Source organism: Mastigoproctus giganteus, chromosome 6 (genome assembly GCF_048544385.1).
Source record: "Mastigoproctus giganteus isolate SK-2022 chromosome 6, ASM4854438v1, whole genome shotgun sequence".
Taxonomy (NCBI): Eukaryota; Metazoa; Arthropoda; class Arachnida; order Uropygi; family Thelyphonidae; genus Mastigoproctus; species Mastigoproctus giganteus.
Window position 1 is genome coordinate 177023501 of NC_143580.1, and position 21011 is coordinate 177044511.

The window sequence follows — 21011 nt, forward strand, 5'->3', positions numbered from 1 at the left end:
GCAAAAACAGTTATGAAGTATAACTCCACAATATGAGAGATGCCTGATGGTGTATGATGTATTTAGACTAAGATGCATTTAGGGCTAAAGCCTCAAGCAAATTTAGACTATGTATATATTGTGCAATAGCATCGTTAAATTTAGACTATGTATATATTAAGTGCAATAGCATTAAATTTGCTCGCAGCTTGAGGCTTTAGCCCTAAATGCATCTTAGTCTAAATACATCATAAACCATCAGGTATCTCTCATATTGTGGAGTTGTACTTCATAACTGTTTTGCCATCATTGCATCACTTGGGTACCTACCCACCCACTGAAGAAGGGCCAAATAACCCTGAAACAGTGCCATCTGGGTGGTGGTGGTACCTATCTGAAAATAAGTAACATTAGTCTTCTCCTTAGGTGAAGCGTTACTTATTCAAAGTAGTGCAATATCATGGCAACTCATTGTGAAGGTATTCACAATATGAGATATAACTTAAAACGATGCTGCCTTAAAAATATTCTGTTTATTCAGAAATGGCTGTGTATTAATGATGCTATTGCACTTAATATATACATAGTCTAAATCTGCTCGCAGCTTGAGGCTTTAGCTCTAAATGCATCTTGGAGTAAGGAAGTTTCACAGTGAAACTTACTCAAACTGCATTCAATATTAGTGGATTCAAAACTACTCATAATTTTTTTTTAATGAGTTTACAACTTTAGTGTAGCTGTTATACTAGCACCACACAATTAACAATGGACTATGCAATTTTTGTGGGGAGCATACGGATTCACTTTTGCAGCATATGCCACTGGTCACAAGCCACTCACTGTCCCAGCGATGCTAAACATGTCAGTGAACTGTAAAAAAAAAAAAAAAAAAGTCTGAATGGTTTAAACATCAGATAACACACCCATGCATGATTTCAATTTTTTTTAACACAAATTACCTTTAACAAGTGCTCCACAATCTTCATTTATAAAAAAAAAACTTACCAAATAATAATAATACACTGGAAAATTTTAAATGATTATGGTGAAGTTCAGAAAAACATATTTCAAAACTTCTTTTTGTATGAATCCAGATCTTTTACTTCTTAGTCTTAAGCCACTATTTATATGCTATGATGATTACACAGGCTTGCAAATTTAAGCTAACTGTTACAGTTGAGGATTTTGGTGTAATATGTTATTTTTTTCTAAGTGCACTGTACTTATTTCAAAATAGACATTTGTTGGTTTTTACCACAAGGATTTGTGCAAATTCAAAATTAGAAAATGCATTTTTTCTTATTTTTGAAAATTTTATTTATAAGAAAAAGAAGCTTAGCAATTTAATTTTTAATTTATCCAAATAACAATTAGGATAAATTTACTATTAATATGCATTAAGTTTTAGGTATTTTATAATAAAATGAACAAAACTGATTAAAGTGAATATTTATGCAGTCACCAGATTTCTTGAAATAGTTTCTATGGTCTTCTGGTCTCAAATGAATATTTTTTGATTATCTTTTATGCATCGTGTCAGTTATCTCCCATTTCAAAGACCAGCAGTGGTCTGCCACCAAGTTTACATTCCACCAAGGTTTTTCATAAAAGCCTGTGGAAGTAAGTGCAAGAAATGAATGTTCATGCTAGATAGATCCAATTAATGATAGATCTAATTTTCGAAATTCATCTAGCATGTTTTTAATGATACTTCCATAACTGGCATCTTTCTTGTTCCCTACAAAGTTGCAAAAAAATATATTTTTGAAGGCAATCCACGCGTTTTTTTTTTTTTTTTTTCAGTTATGCTTATCATTCTTTTGAGTTATTCATCCGAAGTTAATTTTCTTATCTGTTACCTGATATATTATTTTCTTTAAGTTCACTATGCTTATTTCAAAACAGGCATCTGTTGTTTTATACCACATAAGGAAATGCCTTCTCTTTGTTTCATAGTAGACAAAATTGGAAAATGATTGTGAAGATACTTAAAGCTTATTAGTATTGGCAAATGATGCAAGGAAACAAATCTTATATAGTACTAGCCAAAAGAAAGCTACTATTCTTGTCTGAAGTTTTTATAATTTGCTTCATTAATCCTAATCAGATATGAAGTGGATGGAGCTAACAGAACTTTCATTAGGTTCACCTAATGAAAGTTCTGTTAACCCCATCCACTTTATATCTGATTCTCTTAGTTTGTATTCATCCATGCTTGTTATTTTGAATTCAGTACTTTTTTTCAGGGCTCTGCACAGTCACTACTTCCTTGTTTGGACAACAAAGACTATGCTAACTTCATTTTCTACTGTCCCATTCACATAACTTTATTGTAGCCCAACTGCTGACAAAAAAAAAAAGTAGAATCTTGTCTTCACAAATTAGCCAGTTCCATTCTTCATAAAGAAATTTTAGGTTTGTGTCTCCTTTATGAGTGACCTGAATATACATTTGGAATAGAAGCATAAATGTTCTACTTATAAGAGAATGGCTTTGATGCTAACTTTGGAGGAATCTACAGTCTCCACATGGTTGGTTCATATATTGAAGCTCCCAAGGCAATCATTAATCTGGAAATACTGCTGTAATAGACAAGTGAATCTTTCTGAGAAAAGTATGGAGTGAACTTCTTATGGTGCCTGTACCAGCAAAATGATGTTCTTAGAGAATACTGCAACATAAACAAAGTACAGGCCTATGTAGGGATTTAAATAATACAGGTCTACAGGACTCTTATGAAAATCCCAGAATGTGAGGGTAAGCCCTGGCCATGACCAACTAACTGCAAGCTCCAAATTTGGGGGGGGGGGAGATTATGATAGTTCCTCCAAGTTGGTGATGGAAATTGAACTCAGAATTTCCCATGGTAAAATCTGCAGAATGCTTTTCAAACCAGGTTCTAGTTACCACAGCTCTGGGAAAGCACACTGTCCTGCTGGATGACTCCAATGTCCAGTGGGTGCACGATGACCACGAATGTGTAACCTGGAGCATTCAGAGATGCGTCTAGATGTACCAGAGGTCTTGTGTGCCAGTTGAACATGCCCCAGACCATTACCGACAGTTCCTTGTTGACATGAAGAGTGCATAGATTTGTGCAGTTTCTGTAAAATACACACCCTCCCATCCACTCGAAATAACTGGAAACGGAACTCATCGGATCAGGAGACCCGTTTCTAATCATCCAAGGTCCAGTGCCAATGTTCTATCACCCAGTTCAGACATAGTCCTGTCCTGTGCTGTGGTGTTAGCAATGGGACTCTGATGGGTCGGCACCTCCCATAACCAACTGTGGCTAATGATCACCTGATGGTCTTGGTGGAGACATTTCTGACACCTCCATCGTTGAAGTCGGCGGTGATTTGTGCCACTGTCGCCCTCTGGTTGGCTGAAAAAATGTGAGACAGAAGGCGATGGCCATGTTCATTCACCACCTTTCTCCGCCACGATGAGATGTTATTTCAGAGATGCCGTATTCCCGATACACTTTTGATACTGTCAAACAGGGATAGTGCAATTTCTGTGCTACCTCTGCAATAGAGTGACCTATGCGTTGGGCACCCACTCTCATCCCTCTTTCAAAGTCGGTTAACTCGCAACATTTACCTATACCAACATCGAATTACTGTCTATGTGAATGTAATGATGCAGTGTACCTATATACCTGCCAAGCGGTGAGTTCGTCCACTAGCGAGAGGGATTACAGCATTGCATTGCATTGTCCAAGAACCCCACAAATTCTGTCCTTTCAGTGTACTATATACTAATACTACATGACCTGGCTGATGGTAGAAAATTTCCACCATACATTATTCTAAAAAAGACAACACTACCTAAACGTTTTTAACCTATATACCTGCCAAGCAGTAGGTTCATCCACTAGCGAGAGAGGTGACAGCATCGTATTGCTCAGGAACCCATGAATTTTGTAGTTTCAGTGTGTACAATAGTGACAATCATAAGAAATGTGGAGCAATATTCATTAGTTTGGGTTGCAAAGCTTTTAATAACCTGACAGTAATTAATGTGAGAATTTGGTGGCATAGCAGCAATATAAGGACATTTGCCATGCAAACAGCGTCTAATCGTGCTCTAACCTCCAGTCCGAAGGACATTGTAAAGATTGATTAGCTAACTAAAAATTCAAACAAATTATACTGCTCAACAAAATTAACAGAACACAGGAAATTTGGTATGTGGTGTACTATAGAATAACAATGAGATGAGGAGATAGTGAGAAAGTTTGGGCATTTTTTAGGGGTTGGGGACATTTATAAGGGTTGAATAAAAATTACTAAAGGTCACACTACAGACATTGATAAAAGATGGTTGAAAATATGGTCACATGACATTAGTATAGCATATGATCCCCCTCCAATGGCTAAGGGCCCTGACAGTGATGAACGTGTGACAAAGGTGTCTATAAGATTCTTTGGCGACAAATCCCATTCTTCCACCAGCGCAGACCTTAGCTCACCAAGCAGCTGGCTGTCAGTGTGCAATGCGCTGCCCAAGGGTGTCCCACACATGTTCAATTGGCTTTAAGTCTGGTGATTGTGCTGGCCATGGCAGTCATTGGATATCTTCAGTTTCAAGATATTCCTCCACCACTTGAGCTGTATTGTATGTGCAGTGGTGTTATCATGCAAGGAAAAAAAAAAAAAATCTGAGCCAACTGCACCCCTAAAAATTCACACATGGGGTTCGAGGATCTGTTCTCGGTATTTCTGCGCAGTTATGGTACCCCTATCAAAAACATGGAGTGTGGCCATTGATCATTATTCTGCCCCACACGAAAACACCGCCTCCAATGTAAGTGTCCCTTTCTGTGATGTTGGAAGATTTGTACAGCATTCCTCATTGTCTCCAGATGAAGTAATGTCTAGAATCTGTTTGTAGGCCAAAATGAGACTCATCAGAGAACAGAACTGTACCCCATTTGTTAGGTCTCCAAGACACACACGTCCGTGGCACCAGTTTCAACGAGCTCTGTGGTGGTTTGGAGTTGATGGGATACAAACCACTGGCTTCCTTGTGTAGAGTCCACTTGAATTGAGCCTTCTTAACAGTCTGGTTGGAAATGTTTTCACCTGTGGGTACAGCAACCTCAAGAGACTAGTTGACAACATGACATCATAGGATTCTGTCTTGCTGTTAGAGCCACATAGCGTGGTCTGTTCTGGTTGACGTAGCCCTTGGGTGACTTGCCAGCTCTTCTTGTAATGTTCCTATCTCGTGAAACTGCTTCCATAATGCCAGGACAACACTGCGTGACGCATTAAGCAAACATGTCACCTCTACCTGTTCCTGCATGTCATCTCAAAGACAATGATTTGCCATCCTGAGTACTGGATATGGGCTATCCCACTGAGCAAGTAAATAATGGGAAGGAAGTGGCAATTTTATTGGCATGAATAATTTGCATAATGTGCAGTTCTGTAAGGTGGTAGATTGATTTCTGTTGAATACTCAATTTATGCCAGGATGCCTATTACATCAAACATTCATGAAAAATATTTTCTGTTAATTTTATTGAGCAGTGTATTTGAGCAATAGGTAATTAAATGCTTAGAATGGTTCCCAACATTGTAACTTTTTTTTTTTTAACTTTCTCAAGGTATACTAAAACACTATTAATTGAATGATTCTCCTTCCATAATAAGATTATTATTCAGACTTTTTTTTATGGTCTACAGAAAAAAATATTCAGCAGAACACTGCAGTGGCAAAACTTTAAAGTTCAGATATATTTTAATGTATTAAACTGTGTGTTCCTATATAATATATAAATACCAAGCTTTTTTATAGTCCATTTATAACAGATGGCTATTTTTCTGTTCACTTTTTAAAACTAAAAACAGCAACATAGATAGTCTTGGCCTTAATCATCATTTAATGCAAAATTAAATCAAATAATCTGTTACATTAACTTTTTTTTATTATTATTTACAGATTAATGATGATTCAACTTGAATACTGCAATAATTTTCTGTTATGTAGGTTGTTTCATAACAGGTGGACCATACATTCAGGATCAGTTCAGGACCTGAAAATAATGAAAACAGTTCATATAAATATGTCCAATTCTTAATGGTAACCAGAACCATGGCTGTTTCAATTTTAAAAAATCCCGAGTATTTGTAAAAATAATAACGAAAAAAAAATTATATTTTTTTTAAATAATAATAATAATAAGCAAACATCTGAATAAACATTTTACTATCTATCTACTTATTCACCATTTAAAGTTACATATCCAATTTTTAAACAGCCATAATCATTCAGAATCTGACACATTTTTAATATGAACTCTTTTCATTGTTTGCAAATCCTAAACCAAACTGAGCATTAAGGGTCAGAGTGTTTGTGTAGTCACAAGACCTGTATCTAAGAAAGTGTGCGTGTCTTTTTTTTTTTTTTTTTTTTTTTTGAAAAGTCAGTTTTCTTCTCTAGTTTACAGCATGTAGATATGCTTTATCAAATTGGAAACCAGAAAACTTTCAATGCAGATCCATCCATCAACCAGAACTGTGTTCTATAAACATTTCATTCAAATTAATAATAACTTAATTAATTAGACAACAAAAATACCTTATTTTGCTTCTGCAAATACAGTACAGTACAGGTTATGTTCCTGAGAAATTTCGCGAATACCGAAAACGCGAATACTGAGTTATGGCTCCCATAGTAATAAAGGGGTTCCGTTCCAAAGTATGAAATATATAGGAAAAACTAGTCTAAAATTTTGTCTGTATGTATTATACGTACCTTCATAATATGACTACGTACAATGACAGTACATAGTGAAATGCAAGCATATGGCATCGAAATGAAAATAAGAAACAATTTAATATTAAATGTAATATTTATTTAAAATTTCATTTCGGCAGAGATTCAGAAACGGGTGCCCCTTCCAGACTGCTAGCGATACAGCCGTGATTGACGGGTGTTGACTCCGCCTATCGTCACGTGATCTCCTTAAGAGACGGATGCAGCACGGTAGAACACGCACTGCGTGCCACGTAACACGAGGAAACACGTGTTTTGATTACACGTTGTTGCGAGGTACTTCTTTTGATTATTGGTATTGTTTATTGTTCCCACCCCTCACATAGACGGGGGTCTGGGGGTGGTAGCCCCCAGAAAAAAAAAGTAAAAAAATAATAAAAATTAATATTAAAAATTAAGGTTTGTTTTTTTTGTTGGTTTTTTTCTTTGTTTCTCTCCGTTCAACCCTAGAGAAAATGGAACTAATCACTGGGCAAATGTTAGGGTGTTTGAAAAATGAAGGATGCAAGAGTGTAATTGAATGGTGCCAGAAAATAAATTTGATTGCGTGTGACCCGGAAACAGGTGCAAACCCAAACAAAATCGAGGGAACATGGAGTGCCATTAAACGGCAACTGTCATTTAGCAAAGTCAATGATCAGTTCGATTCCTACCTCGCAGAGTACATGTGGCGAAGGAAAAATTCCAGCAGCAGCGATCTTACGCTGGAATTTTTAAAGGCAGTAAGCACTGTATATAAGCCCGAAACCGAGGATTGAAGGTGGACACCCGACCGATGAGGTGAGTGGTTTTTCTTTGTGCCAGTTCAATCTGATAGTTTTTCTTAGTAATAGCATAGAAAAACGTGCATTTTTTTATCCTCCTAAGAATCAAGTGATTGCATTTCGTGTAACTTTTTGTTTTATATTAATATTTTGTTGATTTGCGGGTCCTTTTCTTTCGCGAAATTTCGTTGTCCCCTTTTCAGCTAAATCAGACTCATTCAAATATCACGTGACTTTATTTTCGCGAAAGAACGTGCATTTTTGTAACTTGGATTTAACTTGGATTTACCGTGTAACTGGGATTTACCATTTGTTTTCTGCCGCCATTTTTGTTGCTGTGCCAAGTGCCGTTCGCGTGTCACTTGAAATCCATCGGGCGAGGAGAGGAGGGGGAACGCAGTGAGTGGGCGGTGTCACAACCCGCCAATCATTGCTTTTCCCCTCCTCTCCTCGCCGCCATTTTGAAAGGGGCACCCGTTTCTGAATATCTACCAAAATTTCAAACAAATCTTTCAAACCAGCGTCTTTGCTAGCTAAAAAACTTATCCCGCCAGAGCTATCGCCAGTTTCGCTAAAGTGTTAGCTTGAAAGCGGGAAATATAAGAGTTTTGCCTTTTCACGAATGATGAGTGAACTTAATGGAATTTTATTTTGAGTTCGGTCTTCTATCCACAGATTTAAAGCTTTTTCCATTTTTTCTAATTTAACATCACAAGTTACAGAGCATATTTTTGAAGCAATTAGCGCGTTTTCACGGACACTACGGCGGATTTTTTCTTCCGATTTTTTGATTGATCGTACCGTTGACTCATTAATTTTATGTTTTGCCACTGAGGAGACACTTTCACCATTAGAAATTTTGGTAAAGATTTAATACTCGGTGCACCCTTCAAAATGGCGGCGAGGAGAAGAGGGGGGGGGGAAAGCAGTGATTGACGGATTGACTCCGCCCACTCACTGCGTTCCCGCTATTCTCCTCGGCAAACGGTACTAGGTGACACGCGGGTGGCACAGCAACAAATACGGCCGCTGAAAACAGGATAAATCCAATAATTTCAAAAGTTCAAGTTACAAAAATACGGTTTTCGTGGATCACAAAATATCACGTGACATTTGAATAAGTCAGATACAACCGAAAAGAAAAAAAAAAAAGGGGGAAAGGTAATTTTCGCGAAAGAAAAGGAACGACAAATGAACAATTATTAAAAATAAAACAAACAAAAATGCACGTTTTTCCAAGCTATAGCTTACAATCTAAGCTATAATTTTAGGGCAATTATTTTTAGCGCAAATAGGGGGATCATCATTATTATTTTTTTTTCTGGGGGCTCTGCCCCCAGAAACCCCCGTTTCTGTGGGGGCTTCTGCCCCCACACCCCCGATATACGTATTATTCAGCCTTTTCCAACACCAAACAAGTTTTCTTTTTTTTGTTTGTTTAAAAAAAATTCGCACCACGTGCAACCCTTGATTCTTCTCGCCCGTACATTACTAGACGGGGATCCCAATCCCCTGCCTTTCTGGCCAGAAAAAACAAGTAATTAGTATTGTAAAAAACAAGTAATTAGTATTATTTGTAACAAAAATTAACACCACGTGCAACACTGAAAATTGCTGATGCCCGTCAACAGAAATGCTAAAATCAAAAAATTAATCACAAGCACTCTAATAATCACTGATCTAAAATCTAAAAAAAAAAATTAACACCACGTGCAACACTGGAAAAAAAATTAACACCATGGGCAACACTGAAAATTGCTGATGCCCAACAGAAATGCTAAAACGACAGAAAACCACTCACCTCATCAATTGAATTATATTTTCAAAACAACCCAACATTTTCGAACTAATATTTCGCAGGAAAAAAAAAAATCACCCAATACAACAGACACCCATCTCAACCATGGGAAACCAAAGAGTAAGTCACTAACAATCGAATACGCAAATTGAGGGTTTTTTTTTTTTTTTTCTGGGGGGCTCTGCCCCCCAGACCCCCCCCGTTTCTGTGGGGATGTATTATTCAGGACGAATAATATACGTATTATTCAGCCTTTTCCAAAATCAAACAACTTTTCTTTTTTTGCTTTATAATTACGCATCGATAAAATTAAATAATATGCTAATCAAGTATTAACACCACGTGACACTTCTAACAGCGAAATTCATAACACGGGTGACACGCACGGCGTGGCACGCGTGCCAGATGTTTCCGTATGTTCAGGAGAACACGTGACACTGGGCGGAGTCAGCACCCGTCAATCACTGCCGTGTCGGCGAGTATAGAGAGGGTGCACCGAGTACTAAATCTTAGCCGAAATTTTGTCTAATAACTCAACTTTTATTCGCTAATGTCATCACTTTCTTTGATCTTTTCACATTTTCCTTGTTATTCGTAGCCATATTTTTGTACGGGTTAGAAAGAACTTGTCCACAATAAAGTCACTTTCTTCCGTTAACACACTCGAAAAAGTCTATTTTATACTGTAAAATGGTAGATTTATCACTTTTGTAAGCATATAAATTGATAAATTTATTCAATTTATAAGCATATAAATTAAAAGCAAACAACCAAACCTTCCATGACAAGCGCATAACACATACTGAACAAGAATTAGCGAGAAACATCCACGCTCGCGATTTTGTCACCCCTTTCCCCCCACATACTGAGCGCTGTTTTGACCGGGAAAGATAATTTTAGCCACGCCCATGTTTTTTATGGGGGAAAATATTCACGGTGCTTTAAATTTCACATTTTTTTAGGTTTCATTTTATATTAAATCAGCGATCGCGAAACCACGAATACAGATACCGCGAATAGTGGGGGTTTACTGTATATATATTATTAATGTAGGTAAGAAAGCCAGAATAATTAATTAATCCTTTCAAAAAACACACATTTAAATTAAAATAAATCCAACTTTAGCATATAACATACCTATCGAAAATATTCCACCTTACTTCAAAGGTGTCCAAATCTTTTTTGGATTATATGCCAAAATGGATAAAAATTCTTAAGGCCGCAGGCTGTGTGGGTTGTTGTAGCAAGTGGGTTGCAGGCTGCAAAGCCAGTTCTTTGACACTAATTATGCATTTTTTTGTTGTAGAATTTAATTTTTATATTCGACATTTGTAATGAGGTTTATTTTTTTTATTATTGTTTTTTTTTACATTTACAGTGAGGCCTCCACTTACAATGACAAAACATCGACATTCGATATACCTTCCATATAATCGTTTATTTTAAGGGCCGGTGATATTTGCAGGTATCGATGGTTTTCCAATATAGCTGGAACGATACATGGGTGAAATTTTTCAGATGCATAGTGCACGGAACATCACTCATATGATTGTTCTCAACCAATTAGCTTCTTTTTTATTGTTCAACGTGTGGCATGCGCAGCATCACTTGTATAATTGTTTCAGATATATGACTATCTGAAACTTAAAGCTCCATCAACCAATGGCACACAACCAGTACTGTTTGCTTTGAAGACTTTAAATCCAGCAGAGAATGGTTTGAGTGCTTCAAAAAAAAAAAAGGGCAAATATCAAGTGTTGAACGGTATGGGGAGACATCCAGTGCTAATAAAAAAAAAAAAAAAAACCCAGCTGAGACCTTTAAAATTGAATTCCAAGAGTTTGTTGACCAGGAGGGTTAGCTTCCCCAGCAGGTTTTTAACTTTGACGAAACTGGCCTCTTCTGGAAGCGAATGTCCAGGAGAACGTACATCACTAAGGATGAGGCTAGTTTACCTGGGCATAAGACTATCAATGATAGGCTCACTCTCCTGTTGGGTGCCAATGCCTCGTGAGATTTTAATCTGAAGCTTTTGCTTGTGTATCACTCTAACACCCTCAGAGTATTTAAACAACAAAAGGTCGACAAAGATGTGCTAGGAGTGTTTGACGCAGTAACAAGAAGGCCTGGGTTACAGGATATCTCTTCAATGAATGGGAGTTGAGGTTTTCTGTCCTTCGGTGAAGAGTTATCTTGAGAAAAATAAGCTTCCTGTGAAGGCACTGCTCCTGCTGGATAATGTGCCAGGCCATGATCCAAACCTTGTTCAATCTCTTGAGGCACTATTTGACTTTGTTCAAGTCAAATTTTTGCCACCCAACACCACTCTTCTTTAACCAATGGACCAGCAAGTGATTGCAAACTTCAAGAAAATCTACTCCACAAAATGTTCGCAAGTTGCTTTACAGTGACCTCTGATGAAAATACTGTTGCCCTCAAAGATTTTTGGAGGTCAAAATTCAACATGCTGGATTGTGTGAGGCTGATTGTAAGGTCTTGGAATGATGTTTCCACCGGGTGCTTAAATTCAGCCTTTAAAAACATCTGGCCTTTAATTATCCATCACATTTGACGGATTTGAAGATGGTGCTTTGACAAATGATATTGTCACTCAGTAAATCAGTGGGTCTGGAGGTTAGCAATGAGGATGTGGAGGACCTTATTACATGATCTTGTAGCTTATAGGCATGAGCTACAAGCGTTGGAGAAAATTATGAAGAGTAACACTGGAGAGGAAGAAAAAGACACCCAAAAAGTGTCAGCTGAAGACTGTCATTTCTTGTTGGGAGTGTTTAAGAGAAGTGGTAAAAAACACCCCGACATTGAAAACACTGAACTCATGATGTGTAAAATGGAAGACTAAGTCATTTCTTACTTCAGGAAGCTACAAAAAACATCCACTTTGGACAGTTTCTTTGCCAGTAGCAACAAAATACTGAAAAGACACCCGACGCTTGATATTGTCCCACCACCACTATGCCACCATTGATTTCATCAGATCTGCACTTCAAGTGTAAGGTAAATGCTAATTTATTGGTTTTTTAATTTAAGATGTTTTATGACTATTTATTAAATAATCTTTATAAAACACAAATTTTTAATGTAAAAATGAAGATTATCATGCAAGAAATACCTATTTCTTAATTACAGGAAATCAATGTATTATTGGTTTCACTTTCAATATTTTCAACATACAATGGGTTTTGTAGAACGAATTACCATCGGATGTTGGGCCCCACTGTACTAATTAAATATTAAAATCCATCAATTAGTATTAATGGTAAGTACAGGCAACCCCCGTATAATACAGTACTTCTATAACACAGTTTCGCTCTAACATGATTGATAAATTGTGGCAATCTTTGCACAACACAGTACTTATATAACAAGGTTTTGCTCTAACATGGTTTGAGAATTGTGGGAAATCTTGCATAACGGTATTTTTGAGCTTTTGTGCTGGGAAAACCCTGCTATTATGTTAGATGTAATTTTCAACATTTCCATTCCTTTTTTGTGAATCGCTGCTGTTGACTTGCTAGTCGTTATCGCCTTCATGGTATTTTTCTAAAGCACATTTCTGGAGGTCACTACCATAAAACAATTTGCAGTTTCCGGTTTATTGGGCTTTTCTGTTAGTGCAATCAATTATAAATGGGTAGTAAACTAGTTCTTGCATTTGCAATGGTACCGATAGCTGGAATTCTGTGGGTTTTCTCCTTATTATGGTGAAATGTGTTTCCCCTTCCATGAAATATTGAATCATATAAAAACATAAATTTTTAGAAACTCATTACTCTGTATCTCACTTGTGCATATCATGTTTGTTGCAACTTGTGCGTGCCGTGTTCTTTATTAATTGCTTATCATTTTTACTGTTTTAAATTTTACAACAAAAAAAAAAAGTCAGTGAAGAGAATATCAATTAATATGTACATATTACCGTACGTATTAATTAAGCTATGTATGTAAGCGTAAATTTGTTTTTATTTTGCTAACTGGAAAATATTCTTCCGATTTTCACGTATCATTTAAAGTGGGAGATCCCTGGGTTAGATTCTATGCTATTGAACTTATGCTTGTTTGAGACCATAAAAAACTGTGACTTCGAAGAGTACAGAAGGTACACAAAATCTAGATGCTGCAGAAGAGATTGTGCTTAGAAGCGAAGAAGAAAATTAAATGAACGTACATTATTTGACATAAGTATCACAGTTTGTAAGGTAAGACGTTTGTTCAATTATTACTACTATAAAAATAAAGTTAAAATATTAAGTTATTACTACTATAAAAATTAAGGTTTCGATAGTTATATATAAAAAAAAACACTTTCCATATCACCTGTCGTTCTGCTCTAACAGTTCGTTCAGTGCATTGTCAGAGTAAGAGAAAACCCCATGACAGCCTGTCTGTATTGCTCAGAGAACTTCATATCTCACTGCACAATTACCCTCAGGTTTTTTATTTTCCATCACCGTGACTGTAGAATGATACAGTTGGTACGTTAATCTGACATTGCTACTACTACTATTCATTACCTTGCATTTGTCAATGTTAAATTTCAATTGCCATTTCTCGATCCATTTGCCTAATTGTTCTTGGTCTTGTTGCAGTAGCATACTTTGATTACTATCATAAACCACCCTATCGACCTTTATATCATCTGTAAACTTAAACTTTAAGTCTGATATACCTTCATTAATAAATACTGAAAACAACAATGGACTACAATGAACCCTGGAGGAACTCCACAAGTAACATTTTTTGAAGAGCAGTGCCCATTGATAACAACTCTGCATTCTTTCACTCAGCCATTCCTTTATGCATAGCAGTAACTTGCCCTTAGTGCTACATTGCTCCAATTTGTATAGCAGTCTTTTATGTGGAACAGAAGCAAAAGGTTTTGCGAAATTAAGTATGTAATGTCAAAATTATTTTTTGGGTCCAGTTCCTTTGTACTACATCATAGTATCCAATCAGATCGGTCAGCCTAGACAGCTCCACAACAAATCCATTTTGTAACTGCAGTATAACTGCATTACTGTCCAGATGGTCCTACATTACTTCCTTAACCAATGTTTCCATTATATTCCCTGGAATGTAAGTCAAGCTAACGGATCTTGTAATTACTCATGTCACTGTTTCATCCCCTTTGTGAAGCGGGGAAACCATTTGCACATCTCCAATCCACAGCCTTCCTACGAATCCAAGAATGTTCTCATAATTACAGGTTAAGGTTTGCTTACCTCCTTTGCTGCCACCCTTAATATAACTGAATAGATGCCCTCTACTTGAGGTGCCCCTTTTTTGTTTAGCTTCAGCAATTTCTCTTCCACTTACCTCTCAATTATCACAAAATCATTTTGCTCCCTTATTAGAATTTGATGAAAATTCTGGCATTCCCACCCCTAAAAAAAATTCCTCTCATGTGAATGTAGATAAAAAGTAAACATTCAGTTTGTCAGCAACCTGAGCAGCTTCATCAACCATTCATATCTAGTGAACCACTGTGACTCATCCCCTACCTTCTAGTGTTTACCTAAGGAAAGATGTATTTGCATTCTTTGCCAGAGACTGCTCATAATGTGCTTTAGCTTGCCTAATCTTCTTTGTGACTTGATTGCAGGCTAATTTATATCTACTGTAGACTTCTGTCACCTGATAATGTGACTGCCGCATATTCTTCTTCTTTGCCATGAGTTTCATCAGTTCATCTGACATCAATTTAGGTCTAAGTCTTGAACAGTATCCCTTAATAGGTATAAAAGCTTTGTAACTTCCACAGCTATATCCTTAAATGCTTCCCATTTAGAATTTGTTGTTGGTAACTTCATCAGTTGGTCCTACTGCATAAATTTTAAAAGCTGTCTGAGACCACCCTAGTCAGCTTTACAAAAGAAAAAGGCCCTGATAGCAGTTAGGTCTTTAAGTAAATCCCACATAAGTGCACTACAATCACTGCCACCTAGTTGGTCTTTTATCTGTTGATTCTTAATGCATGAAGGGTCCCTCCTGATAAAGCCAAGAGTATTGCTTCCTTTTGTTGCCTTTCTCATATGGTGGTGTAGGAAATAGCCTTCCAATAAATGAACAAACTGCTTGATACTGTGTGAGTGTATTGCCAACCCACAAGTTCCAGTCAATATCTGGAGAGTTAAAATCCCTCATTATAAGACATTCTGAATTATTGACTCACTCTGTTTGTACAGTTGCTTGTTTTTACTCATCAGTCATTAGCCCTATAACACACTCTTGGTGCTTATGTCACACCAGACTGACTCCACAATGCACTGGCCATCCATGTCAATTGGATGTGCAGCCTTAGCTTTTACATGGTTTTTAACTGAGTATAATCTGCTTCTCCTCCTCTCTCTTCCATTCTATATTGAACAGGCAATGGGGGTTTTTGGTTTCTGGGGGGGGGACCTACAGCTAAGTACACAGAGGAACAACTTCTTGCCAACACAACCCATAATAACTCACACTATTACGCTGGCCTTTACTGAGTTTGTACTGTGTCACAGTATACTACGCAGAGTTGGAGAGAACACCAGTGCCGTAGGACAGTTAACACTATAACTTAAGCACCAAGAATATATGTCCATTCTGTATATATTGTACTCTCCAGCCTTCGTTCTGAGTGACACAATGTCATATTTGATTATGTGACAAGTACAGTAATACCCCGAAGTTACGCGATAGGTGGGTCCGACGAAAATCGCGTAAGTCGAATTCGCGTAAGTCGGGGTAAAACTTTGCATATAAATACATATAAATTTTACTGAATTGGGACCAAGGACTAACAAAAACACTAGTTTAGAAGAAAAATATTAATAAAACTGCAGTTCTTTATACATATTAATACGAAATATGTATTAAAAAAACAAATGACTTACGTTAAAAAGTTATTTCGATGTCGATGGCTTCATAAAATCTAACAAATTCGTCTGATGACATAGCGCCTTCTTTTTTTCACGCAGAATTTCTTCGTAGCAAGCTAATAATTTTTTTCTTCCTTGCTTTGTAGCTATAACGCGTTCTTCGTTGGAGTCTATGTTTTTTAAAATTTTTAAGCCCTTTACAATTGAGCCCTTTTCAATTTTCAACCTGTCAAGTTTGCAATTGTCATGTGCTTTTCGCCGTTGCTTCATTTAGGCCTGTAGCACGTGCAATATCACATGGTCTTTCATTTCGCTCAAAGCGTTTCACAATTTCATATTTTTTCTCTATCGACAGAGGTGGACTGGCCATAAGCCTTTCCGGGGAAACCCCGGTGGGCCAGTGTGATTTTGGCCATAAACATAGTATGAGGCCACTATAAATTTTCCCGGGTAAGAATTTTTGACCCAGTCCTCCTCTGTTTATTGATAATTGCTTTTCTTTTTTTCTCTTTCTCTGAATCTGCAGTGTCTTCACCAGGACGCTTCCTTTTCACACCTTTTAATTAAGTATTTTACTCATTTTTAGGGAATAAAGCACAATTACAAAACGAGGAGGCACGCTTGATACGCATAAACAAAGCTGCGCGCATGTAGCAACTGAATAAACAACACCATAAAGGCAGAGATACATTATTAACACCTCACATTTCTAGGGGTTACTACCATAAAACAATAAAAATCCAGTTGCGTTTCTGCTAGTGAAATCTGTTATAAACTGGTAGTAAACTCGATCTAATTGCATACCGATAGCTGGAATTGTGTTGGTTTTTAAGTTATTATGGTGAAATGTGTTTCCCCTTCACTGATATAAAAAACATAAAAGCAGCAAAGTTGAATTTTGTTCATCTTTCGCTCTCATTCTCCGCCGTTGCACCGTATATCGATAACATATGAAAAACGACCTTGAAGATAGTGGGCGGCAGCGTTGCCAAACGAAAAAATCAAGAACCGCGTAACTCCGAGTTCGCGTAAGTCGGGGTAGCGTAAGTCGGGGTATTACTGTATTCCAGATTCATCAATTGCTATTTGTGTTTATGATTATTAAATAATACTAATTAGCATTCCTTTTATATGGTTAATAATATTGCTAAATTCTAAGGATGATGATACATAAAACAAGAAAAATCAAATATTATTAGAAATGGATATTTTCAAAAGTCCATGTGAAACTACACTTTGTTTTAAATATAGAGGTGTGCAACCTACATGGCTTGTGGGTTTGGACACCCCTGCCTTACATGATGTGAAAGAAGTAAAAGTAGTAATGACATATATTTTTTAAGAGCAATAACCTAAAACATATTAGAGATAACTAAACAAACATGCAAGAGCACAAGTCATTGAAAACATGGAGCTACCACTACTGTCTGAGAGTAAACCAAAACCACAATGGGTCACTTGCATGACCAAAGTGTTCGTATTGATAATTTAGTAGGTTTGAATTTGAAAAAAAGTAACTTGGCTGAATTCCTGAAAAGTTAACATTTATGGATATCAATGCTTTGCAACACAAGTGGTCATTAGGGGGTCAGATGACATCCCATCTTTAAAAGTGAAATAATGCTGTTGTACACAGGTAGTTTTCATCCTTGTCTATTTTTTTTTTTTTTATGAAAGAGTGCATTAACAAATACAGTAGAAGTCCTCTTAATCAATGCTCCCCTTTCCCTCTTTAAAAGATGCTGGACCCACACTGGATGATAAGTATTGTAGTCCAGTATAATTGCAGCTAGTATATATGCCCATTTGTTGAATTGTATATTTCCAGAGAGGTCAGTTGTGTGTTTGTTCCAAATTGTATTTGTAATTACAATAACAAATAATTACAGTGCATAAGTTAATGAAATATGATTGAGAAAAGAAAGTGAGTTGTTGTTTCTATGAAAACTAAGTTAGATGCTTTGGAGTGACTCTTTACAAAAATAAAAATAAATAAATAAAAGAGGTGTATAAACCTGTGAAAACAAAGTAAAATGAATGACAGAAAAATTTTCATTGACATAAATGATTCTCAGATGGATGCTTTGGAGGACACTCTGAGGAAAAAAAAAAAAAAAAAAAAAACTGAAATAGATGTGAGTGAGACATTGGTAAAAGAGTGGAATAAATAAATAAAATAAGAAATCCAGAATTTTGTAGAAAGTTTTACAAAAGTGACAAATGGCTAAGTTATTAGAAAAAAAATGTTATGATATTCATGTCTTAAGCATTAGTGGGAAGAGTCTCTCCAGTGATTAGCTTGCTGCTCAGAAATGTACAGAAGATTTAACGTCATTTATCAACACAAAAAAACTGATTGCAGAATAACTCTACAATATGGACGAAATTATCTAAATTATAATAACAGACATTTCCAACAAAAACAATGGCAAAAAAAAAAAAAAAAAAAAAATCAGTCAACTAATGAGGGCCGAGCACTCAGGATGAAGGCTCCAGTCACGAATAGTCGTTAATGTAGTATCTCAAATAGGGAGCTTTATGGTAACTGAAAAAAGTTTCTAGTACCCTGGCTTGGCCTAAAACTGAGGAACTAACGAAAATGTTGTCTATTTGAGTCTTCCCAGTTGTTGTGAATGACAAGGGTGGGAGAAGTGATTAAAGTCTTGGGGGAGAAGCGACTGGCAGGTGAGGGCCGTGCAAGACTCAGTACAGGCACCTCCCCACCACCGCCGCCTCAACACTGGCTCTCTGAGTACCTCCTTGCCAGGACACTCCAGCTTTGAAAATTGTGAAATTTAAAATTAAAAAATACTTCTCATCGCAAAATTTATAAATGACCTTTATAGAATTGTTAATTAACTATTTAACAACCTTTTTTCACCAAAAGGAGAGTCACAAAGTACAAAGAAGCACACTATCGAAGTGCAATAAAAAAATTGTTTTTTTAATTTTAACACAAAAAGTAAATGACCGATTTCAATTGGAATAGTTTTCCCTTGATAAGCGTTGAATAATGCATAGCTAATGTGATTTTTAAATTTTTAGCTCCATTAGTGACGGAAATAGAGGGGGGGGGACACACACGAAAATTACTAATTTTCCTGTCTGGTGCCACCATTTTTAATTTTAAACCTACTAGTTGAGTACAGTAATACCCCGAAGTTACGCGATAGGTGGGTCCGACGAAAATCGCGTAAGTCGAATTCGCGTAAGTCGGGGTAAAACTTTGCATATAAATACATATAAATTTTACTTAATTGGGACACTAGTTTAGAAGAAAAATATTAATAAAATTGTAGTTCTTTATACATATTAATACAAAATATGTATTAAAAAAACAAATGACTTACGTTAAAAAGTTATTTCGATGTCGATGGCTTCATAAAATCTAACAAATTCGTCTGACGACACAGCGCCTTCTTTTTTTCACGCAGAATTCCTTCGTAGCAAGCTAATAATTTTTTTATTCCTTGCTTTGTAGCTATAACGCGTTCTTCGTTGGAGTCTGTTTTCTAAAATTTTTAAGCCCTTTACAATTGAGCCCTTTTCAATTTTCAAACTGTCAAGTTTGCAATTGTCATGTGCTTTTCGCCGTTGCTTCATTTAGGCCTGTAGCACATGCAATATCACATGGTCTTTCATTTCGCTCAAAGCGTTTCACAATTTCATATTTTTTCTCTATCGACAGAGGCGGACTGGCCATAAGCCTTACCGGGGAAACCCCGGTGGGCCGGTGTGATTTTGGCCATAAACCATAGTATGAGGCCACTATAAATTTTCCCGGGTAAGAATTTTTGACCCAGTCCGCCTCTGTTTATCGATAATTGCTTTTCTTTTTCTCTCTGAATCTGCAGTGTCTTCACCAGGACGCTTCCTTTTCACACCTTTTAATTAAGTATTTTACTCATTTTTAGGGAATAAAGCACAATTACAAAACGAGGAGGCACGCTTGATACGCATAAACAAAGCTGCGCGCATGTAGCAACTGAATAAACAACACCATAAAGGCACTATTAACATACACTATTAACACCTCACATTTCTATGGGTTACTACCATAAAACAATAAAAATCCAGTTGCGTTTCTGCTAGTGAAATCTGTTATAAACTAGTAGTAAACTCGATCTAATTGCATTTGCGATTATACCGATAGCTGGAATTGTGTTGGTTTTTATGTTATTATGGTGAAATGTGTTTCCCCTTCACTGATATAAAAAACATAAAAGCAGCAAAGTTGAATTTTGTTCATCTTTCGCTCTCATTCTCCGCCGTCGCACCATATCGATAACATATGAAAAACGACCTTGAAGATAGTGGGCGGCAGCGTTGCCAAACGAAAAAATCAAGAACCGCGTAACTCCGAGTTTGCGTAAGTCGGGGTATTACTGTATATACAGGCATACCTCGAATAACGAATAGGATGCGTTCCACGAAATTACTTCGTTAAGCGAAACTTCGTTTTCAGAGGTAAAAATACTATGGCCGGAATAGGGATACGTTCCTACGTAAAGAAAATGAAAAGTTTTTTTTCGAACAAAGAAAAGTTTTATTAAATAAACAGTCAACTTACATACAAAGTGAAATCACATTTTAAAATATGAGTCTAAAGTTGATTGCTTATGCTTTTTTTCTCTTTCATTTAACAATTGCCTATATGGAGTTATTGCATTTAACACTGATCGCTTAACAATAAAACTTCTTCCTAAATCAGGATCATTTTCACTAAAAAAATTTAAAACGTTTTCAATGTCATTTAAGCACCTTTTTAAATCTTTGGTTAACACTTTTTCGGCAGGAACTTCT

The 21011-nt window shown here is 36.6% G+C and overlaps 1 protein-coding gene across 2 annotated transcripts in view; it reads right to left on the reverse strand.

Moving 5' to 3' along the window:
- Positions 1 to 746: 746 nt before the first annotated feature.
- LOC150084772 (coiled-coil domain-containing protein 167-like) overlaps positions 747 to 21011 on the reverse strand; it is a 139252-nt gene continuing 118987 nt past the window's right edge. The window contains exon 7 of one of the 2 annotated variants that reach the window (XM_090375530.1): positions 747 to 849. In XM_090375530.1, coding sequence (XP_090231656.1) covers positions 842 to 849 — 8 coding nt within the window. In that variant the 3' untranslated portion in view covers positions 747 to 841. The remainder of the gene's footprint in view (positions 850 to 21011) is intronic. The other variant, XM_090375531.1, reaches the window with a different exon arrangement.